Source organism: Abrus precatorius, unplaced genomic scaffold, assembly GCF_003935025.1.
Source record: "Abrus precatorius isolate BTA unplaced genomic scaffold, Abrus_2018 Scaffold3, whole genome shotgun sequence".
NCBI lineage: Eukaryota > Viridiplantae > Streptophyta > Magnoliopsida > Fabales > Fabaceae > Abrus > Abrus precatorius.
In genome coordinates, this window is record NW_020874373.1 from 22176304 (window position 1) to 22185514 (window position 9211).

General features: G+C 34.8%; 2 protein-coding genes across 2 annotated transcripts; both read right to left on the reverse strand.

Annotated features, from left to right (window-relative positions):
- LOC113861404 (UPF0051 protein ABCI8, chloroplastic) lies at positions 1 to 2346 on the reverse strand. The gene is made up of 2 exons (XM_027494206.1): positions 837 to 2346; positions 1 to 541 (listed from the first exon to the last, which is right to left on the reverse strand). Exons 1-2 carry the CDS (start codon positions 2229 to 2231, stop codon positions 323 to 325), a joined length of 1614 nt encoding a protein of 537 aa, XP_027350007.1. The 5' UTR covers positions 2232 to 2346; the 3' UTR covers positions 1 to 322.
- Positions 2347 to 3442: 1096 nt separating this feature from the next.
- Positions 3443 to 4761, reverse strand: LOC113862337 (uncharacterized mitochondrial protein AtMg00810-like). Its single transcript, XM_027495426.1, has 2 exons — positions 4587 to 4761; positions 3443 to 4353 (listed from the first exon to the last, which is right to left on the reverse strand). The coding sequence occupies exons 1-2, from the start codon at positions 4759 to 4761 to the stop codon at positions 3443 to 3445; spliced, it is 1086 nt and encodes a 361-aa protein (XP_027351227.1).
- Positions 4762 to 9211: the final 4450 nt, after the last annotated feature.

The following is a 9211-nucleotide window of genomic DNA, read 5'->3' on the forward strand; positions in this document are numbered from 1 at the left end:
ACAAATAATGGTTGAAATAGGCATTATAAATAAAAAAGAGAGGAGGAAGGAGAGTGAGTAGAGATCATGGCAGTGATCATAGCACTAAAATATGGATAATAGAAATCCAGAGCGAAACGACAACAAACAAAACTATAGGATGACAGTGATCGTATATTTAGGTTCAAAACTCATTATGTTTCGGGCACTTGCAACACAATTCATGACAACATCTATATACAACATGTACACATTATTCCTATTACACTACCTCTAAGAACTTCGACAATTTCAAGAACCAATGGCCCGAGCAAATTCCAAATTGCAATGCTTAACAAGCAGTTTAACCTACTGACCCTTCAAGCTTCAAGCTCATCAGTTGATTCACTTCAGAACCAAATTCATCAGGAAGCTCATTAAAGACATCACGGCAAAATCCAGAGATCATAGCAGCCATTGCCTTTTCATAGTCTATTCCCCTTTGTTGAAAATAAAATAATTGATCTTCTCCAATTTTGGATGTACTAGCTTCATGTTCAATTCTTGCTGTTGGATTTTTCACCTGCTAAGCAGTAGTGATTTCATGAGCAAAACAGACACTACAGGGAGAAAATAAAGAAAAAGAAAAAACAGAGAAGCGGTGAGGGTTATCTAAGGTAGGGAAACTGCATAATTATGCTTATGAAAGGCAGAGAATAAATAACTATGGTATTGACGAACCCCTTGATGTTACAACCAACAACAGCAGACCAAAATCCATTAAAGCTACCTCCAGAATACTAACAAGTCCTAGTAACTCTTCCTTCCAACAATCACGATCCATCATAATGAAAAATTGTAGAAGGGAAAAACGTTACCTGGATATAAGGATAGGTATTGGCAGCAGCATTATCACCAATAAGCATGGAGTCACACTGGGAGGAGTTTCGAGCATTCTCAGCCTTGGACTGAACCTGAACAAGGCCTCTATAACAGTTCCTGGAATGTCCAGCGGATATACCCTTAGAGATAATCCTACTTTTGGTATTCTTCCCTTTGTGTATCATTTTGGTGCCAGTATCTGCTTGTTGATAATTATTAGTGAGAGCAACAGAGTAAAACTCGCCAACGGTATCATCTCCCTCCAAAACCACACTCGGATACTTCCACGTGATGGCTGATCCCGTCTCAACCTGTGTCCACGATATCTTAGACCGCGCCCCGTCACAGAGCCCTCTCTTAGTCACAAAATTGTAAATACCACCGTTACCTCGCTCATCCCCAGCATACCAATTCTGCACAGTGGAGTACTTGATCTCGGCACCCTCGCCGCAATACAACTCAACCACAGCAGCATGAAGCTGGTTCCTATCATAAGAAGGCGCCGTGCACCCTTCCAAATACTCAACAAAACTCCTATCATCGGCAACAATCAAAGTCCTCTCGAACTGCCCCGTTTCCAACGCGTTGATTCTGAAGTAGGTGGAAATCTGCATAGGGCATTTGGTGTCCTTGGGAATGTAGCAAAAGGAACCGTCGCTGAAAACGGCGGAGTTCAGAGCCGCATAATAATTATCCTCACTGGGCACAACCCTTCCTAAATACTTTCGTACCAAATCAGGGTACTCCCGAATAGCCTCCGAGATGGAACAGAAAATGACACCGGCCTTCTCCAGAGTCTTCCGGTGAGTGGTTGCGATGGAGACGCTGTCCAAAACGGCATCGACGGCGACGTTGGCGAGACGGTTCTGCTCGTTCAAGGGGACACCGAGTTTGTCGAAGTAGCGAAGGAGTTCGGGGTCGGCATCGTCGAGGCTTTTGAGGGAAGGTTTCTTTTTGGGAGCAGAGTAATAGCAAATGTCTTGAAAATCGATAGGGGAATAAGTGTTATCAGACCAATTAGGCTCTTTCATGGATAGAAACTTCTCGAAGGCCTTTAACCTGAAATGGAGCATCCAATCGGGTTCCTCTTTCAGAGTCGATATCAGTCTGATGGTCTCCTGGGAGAGCCCTTTCGGGATGGCGAAGGAATCGATCTCCAAACTGAAACCGAATTTCTTGTCGTAGTCGCGGTTCCGGAGGATTTCCCGGATCTTCTCGTCCGACGAAGTCGAAGTGCCTCGCTCGTAACTCACGTCGGCGCGAACCGCCACGGAGCGTGACGGTTTCTGTCTCATCGTCGGCAGGGTCGGGGGAAGGAGGGGTTTCTGTTTGGGTTCACGACTGGGTTGAGGTGCCAAGGGCGAGACGCCGTTGCACACAAGAGAAGCCATGGATGAGGTTTGAGCTGAGGTCCGCTACCAACGAAATGAGGATTTTGTTTTTTCACTTTGTATGTGCCGTGTCGTGTAGTGTGAAATGCGATTTCAGTTTCTGAAATTTGGGAATCCTGTGGTCATAACCGATCCTCCTATTTATTTCCTCTTGTGTTCAACACGTGCCCCTTTACGCAGGCCATCCCTCCGAGGTATTAACAATTTTGCCTTAATTGCAATTTTTACCCCATAATTTTAGGCCTTTTAATTTTTTTAGTTTTTTAAATAGTGAAATTAAAATTATTTTTATTATATTTAATATATTTTATTTTATATTTTTCTTTATTTATTTATATAAATTAATATAATATCACATCTTTTGTTACATTTTTATTAATTATCAAATAAATTTTTTGAGTAAAAGACTTATTTTAAGTATATTAATATTTTTTTAATGTTATTTGATTTAAAAAATAAATTAATCCTTAGAAAGGATCTTTATTTCCTCAAAAGAATCAAATAATATGTTGTTCTATCTATTAAACTTCACAATTTTTTATTCTTAACTCTTCCATCTCTCTTTCTTCAATTTTGAAATTTGAACTCAACTTTTCATTTTCTTTTTTGAGTTTAGAGTATTTGGAGATAAAATGATATTAATGGGACATATAAAAAACACACCTAACACACGTATACTAGAAACGAGAGAAGAAGAGAGAATTTCTATTTCATATATTTCAATCTCTAATGTTTTTATACAATTTTCAGTAGGAATATTAGCCTTTTATAGGCTTTGCAAAATAATAGAATATTATATATATAGGAAACCCACCAGCGAAGGAAGTGGCTTGGTATTTCGTGCAGCAATTTGCCTACAATTGTAGACTGTAATTAATACTACAAAACAACTTCAATTTCTATTTTTTTCAAGTGCAACTTTATAGGATTATGTGTAATAGTGCGGCTTTGTAGCACCTAAGATTTCATTGCTTTGTAACGAAGTAATGTTTGGTCTAATAAAGCTTGCGGTGCACTTGATTTATCTCTGACATTGCCTCCCTTAAATCAAGTATGCACATTAATCATTCCGAGCATTTTCTTCAGCTTATAAAATAATTCAGCTTTCAATGACTTTATAAAAATATCTGCAACTTGTTCTTTAGTTGGACAATATTCAATTACTACTTGTTTCTTAGTTATTAATTCTCGGATTTTGTGAAACCGAATATTTATGTGCTTAGACCACCATGAAAAGCTAGATTTTTGGAAAGTGCAATTGCAGACTTGTTATCACAAAAAATCACTATGTGAGGGTCTTGCTTTTGATACATTGCTTTAAGCATCCTTTTTATCCAGATTGCTTGTGTAGCACAACTTGTTACAGCTATATACTCGGCATCGGCTATTGATAGTGCAATTCTTGGTTGCTTCTTCGAGGACCATGATACCGCTCCAGTGCCTAGATGAAATGTGTATCCTGACGTGCTTTTTCTTGTTACAATATCTCCTGCCCAGTCACTGTCTGTGTATCCAACCAACTTTATATTAAAATTGTTAGCACAAAAAGTTCCTTCAGTCAAAGTATCTTTGATATATCTAAGGATTCTCTTTGCTCCTTGTAAATGACATGCACGTGGCTCCTCCATGAATCTGCTAAGTAGTCCTACTCCAAACACAATATCTAGTCTAGTAGCAGTCAGATACCTGAGACTTCTAATTAAGTTCTTGTAGTATGTTGAATCAATTCTTCTTTCATCACTATCCTTTTTCAGCTTCAATTTTTCTTCAACGGGTGTTGAGATTGGCTTTGAATTCTCCATTTTGAATTTCTTCAAAATGTCTACAGCATATTTCTTTTGAAAAATGAAAATTTCATCATCCTGCTGAACGACCTCAATGCCAAGAAAATATGACATTAGGCCCAAATTTGTCATCTCAAAACATTTAATCATGACCTCCCTGAATTTTGCAATTATCTTTGGATTGCTATTAGTAAAGATTAGATCATCAATATAAAGGCATACAATAAGAATATCATTAGGCTCAACAGATTTGATATACAGAGTATGTTCAAAAGAGCATCTCTGAAAACTGTTTTGCACAAAATAAGAATCAATTTTCTTATACCACGCATTGGTGCCTGCTTCAAGCCATATAATGCCCTTTTCAATTTGTAGACTTTATCTTCTTTTTCTCCAACTTCATATCCTACAAGCTAATCAACATACACTTCTTCTTTCAAAGTACCATTTAAAAAAGTAGACTTAACATCAATTTGATGAATTTTCTAATTATTTTGAGCTGCTAAAGAGATAAGCATTTGAATTGCATCTAATCTCGCTACAGGAGCAAATACCTCAAAATAATCAATACCTAGCTTTTGCTTGTATCCTTTTGCTACCAACCTTACTTTGAAATGATCAATTTCTCCACTGGGCTTGTACTTAGTTTTGTACACCCACTTCACTCCAATTGACCTTTTATCTACTGGTAAGTCTGTTAACTCCCACGTTTGATTCTTCTCAATTGCATGAATTTCAGCATCCATGGCTTTCTCCAGTTTTGATCACTTATAGCTTCTTCAAATGTAACTGGTTTAAAATCTGTAAATAAAGCAAAGTTGATAATTTCCTCATTAGATGGGTCATTGTCATTTCCCACAGCATAGTCCTCCAATCTTGTTGGTAGTCTCCGTTGCCTCTGTGGTTTCTTTAATGTTTCTGGCTCATCATGTGTTGGATTTACATGTCCATTCTTCTCGTCATAATTTTTTAAAATTATCGTAGTCTCCTTTTGGGCTTTGGAAGACTAATCTCACATTCCTTCTTCATCAAAGGTCACATTTCTGCTGATAATTACTTTCTTTGTCATTGGATTGTAAGTTTGTGTGCCTTTGAGTTGGTGCTATAACCGATGAAGATGCACTTTTCTCCTTTATCATCAAGTTTCTTTCTAAGTTGATCTAGTACATGAGCATATGCTATACACCCAAAAAACTCTGAGGTGGCGAATAGAGGGCCTTCATCCACTCCAAGCTTCTTCTGGTGTTTTATCACAAATACTCTTTGTTAGACACCTATTTAAAATATACACAGCAATAGCAACTGCTTCTACCCATAATTTTTTAGGCAATTGTTTAACCTTCAACATACATCTTACCATATCCATAATTGTTCTATTCTTCCTTTCTACTACTCCATTTTTTTAAGGAATGTATTTGGTTGTCATTTGATGCTGAATTTTATGGTGATCAAAAAAATCTGTACAAGCAAGGTATTCTTAGCCTTTGTCTATCCTCAGTGCTTTAATCTTGCAACCATTTTGTTTCTCCACAAATGCTTTAAATGACTTAAAGACATCACAAGCTTTTGATTTCTGTTTCAAAAAATACACCCAATCTTTTCTACTAAAATCATCAATAAAAGTAATAAAATACATGCTGCCATCATGTGTTGGTATTTCAACCATGCATAAATCTGAATGGATAATCTCCAATGGCTTTCTTGCTTTCTAAGATTTTTCAGTTGGAAAAGATCCTCTATGCTTCTTTCCAATTTCACAAGTCTCACATACACTATTGGAAATATTTATAACAGAAAAACCAGATACATACTCTTAATAATTCAGTCCAGAAAAGTGATAATGCCCGAAGCGCATGTGCCATAACCAATCATCATTTGTATAATGGAAGTCAAGCAAGGAATTTTATCATGTGGAACCTTTAAAAGAAATAGGCAATTATGAGTCATTTTTTACTTTAATAATGAATCTCCTTTTTTTGTCAATCAATATACAGTAGCCATCATAAATATGCATGTTGTAGCCTTTCTCTAATAATTGTCCCATGCTCAACAAATTGTGATGAAGACTAGGGGCATAGAAAACATCAAAGATGAAATTTTGATAACCATCCTTCAATCTAATAGCAATTCGGCCTTTTCTCCAAATAGGAATATTTGAATTATTTCCAAATGTCACAGTAGATTTTACCGTTTCATCTAGTGAGAAAAATAACTCCTTTTTCCCACACATGTGATTGTTGCAGCCAGTATCTAAGTACCAGATATTTTCATCGCCAGAAAAATTATTTGCCTTTAGAAGTAAAGTTTAAGGATTATCAGAACTCTTACCAACATATTAATATTGATTTTCTGCCATATTTTCCTGTTGTTTGTATCTACAATCTGCAACTTTGTGTCCAAACTTTCCACAGTGGAAGCAGTTAAAGTTTGTCCTTTCCTGGTAGTTGAAGCCTCCTCTTCCTCTACCACAGTTCGCAGATCTGAAATTGTGTCCACCTCTTCCTTGATTAGCTGGCCTAGTATTGTTGTCTTTCCATTGTTGATTGAAATTATAACAACCTCTTCCTCTGAAGCTGCCACGACTTCTACTTCTGAAATTTACATTTCTACCTTCACGACCTCCACTATCTTCATGTCAGCTGAATTCTGCTACGTTGGTAAAATTCACCTGCCTCTTCAAGGCTTTTTCATTTACTTTTTCAATTTTCTCCAAAATTCTGCTCACATGGCTTTCAATGCTACCTTGCAACTCTGCAACTGTCATAATGTCTATGTCATGGGACTCAATTATTATAGTCATCACATGATCGAACTTTATTGGCATGGTAATGTCTTCTCCATACACCCTAATCTTATTGACAAGTTTTGTTACCCGTGAAAAATATTGTTCCACGATTTTTGAACTGGACATCTCATATCTTTGATATTCTTAATGCATGGATTGCAGTTTGGATTTCTGAGCTTTCTCTACTCCTTTTTATGACAGCTTCAAAATGTCCCATGCTTCTTTGGTTGTTTTGGCATTTGCTATTTTGCCAAAAATTGAGTAATCTACACCTTGGTGAATTTATGATAGTGCCAGTTGGTCCTTTCTGTGAGCATCATCATCAGCTCCTTGTTGTAAGTTTGGTTCAATAAAGCTCCAAATATTGCGAGCTTTCAAATGGGTGGACATCAACAATGCCCAATAATTGTAATCTAGTTTCTCATCTAATTTGGGACCAGACCAAACAATATTGTAATTTGTGGCCATCTCTCTCTCAAATAGACTCTACAAATTTTGATAAAATGAGAACTCTCTTGTTTTTTACACAAATTTTTTGACACTAACTCTCTCACAAGCTCACAAAATTAATGCTAGATTTAACCAGCTCTAATACCAATTTGATATCAATGGGACATATGAAAAACACACCCAACACACGTATACAAGAAATGAGAGAAGAAGAGAGAATTTCTACGTCATATATTTCAATCTTCAATGTTTTGATATAAATTCTCAGTAGGAATATTGGCCTTTTATAGGCTTTGCAAAATAATAGAATATATATATATATATATATATATATATATATGAAACCCACTATCGAAGGAAGGGAAAGTGGCCTAGTATTTCATGCAGCAATTTGTTTACAATTGTAGACTGTAATTAATATTGCAAAACAACTTCAGTTTCTAATTTTTTTAGGTACAGCTTTATAGGATTATGTGCAATAGTGCAGCTTTGTAGCACCTAAGATTTTATTGCTTTGTAATGAAGTAACGTTTGGTCTTGGTTTATCTCTGACATAAAAGTATTTAAATCTTAAAGAAGTTCATAAGCACTTGTAACTTAGATAGTTCACCGATTTCATCTTCCTTTTTTGATTCATTATTTGTATTGGCCATCAAACAAATATAAGTTTGTTTAGACATACCATTATCACTTCCTAATGAGTTGTCCATATATTCCTAAGTTGAGAGAAGACATCCCTTCTTTTTCTTCCTTGAAAACCTCTTGCCATTTTTTAAGGTTCCACAATTTGCTTTGATTCAGCCAAATTTCTTACATTCATAATAGACTAAATTTTAGTGAGAAACTTTCTTTTGAATATTTCTTACTCTTCTATTGCTCTCTTTGAAGACTTTTTGATGTGTCTGGAGATAAGATATTATTCTCTATATATCTTGTAATCGTTTTTATTAAAAAAAAAGTCATATTGCAAGTTCGTCGACTTGCTAGTTCGATTTGATGGCAATGATATATCCTTTATTCAGTTGAAAGGTTTTATTGAGTTCTAACTTATGAATTTTGAAAGAAACCCAAAAGCTCTTCAACCTTTAGATAACATAGGTCTTTAACTTCTTGTATGCTGATCATGGGTCTTCAAATCTTAGATACACCTTTCAAAACTTTTGGGCTTTGTCTTAATTTATCTATTCTCTGAAGTGTTTCTTCTCAAAACATATCCTGCATTTTAATCAAACATTTTCCTAACAGAATTATCATCCACGTTTTGCATGAACATAAGTTGATAAAAACTCTTTATTGGATGCTTAATCCAAGAAAACTAATTCTTTCAAAGATAATAAAAATATTGCATTTTTACATGTAAAATATTTTAAAGTACAATTCATTCAATTTTCCTGTGGTACTTTTACTGTTAAATTAATCTCCAAACCTAATTATTTAACTGCCCATACTTTAGAAGTTTATAATTAGGCTCTTAAATCATTAGATTCTGTAAGTATAAAAGCCTCATTAAAAAAAATAGTTCAAGATTTAGGCCGCCTAAATTTAAAAAGAAAATAACAATTAGGCTTATGCAAGGGGGTTAGAAGTTGAATTTAGTTAAATTTTTATTCAAAACAATTATTCAAAACAAACAAAAATAAAATGCAATTTGATATGATTCAATATGAATATAATTTAAAAATCGAACAAAATTTAACTACAAAATACCAATTCGATTTGAATTTTTTGGTTTCTATTTATTATTAATTATTTTTGTGTTTCAAAATTTTATTTATTATTATGACTTTTAATCTAATTTTAAATTTAGAATAAATAGTAACTCAAAATTGAACAAATTTGTTTAAAGATATAAAATACAAAAAATAAATGATGATTAAAAGGAAAAACAATGAAAAGATAATAATTTATTTATAGAAAAAAGAAAGATACTCAATTGAGAAAAATGAGCCTAAAATATAATA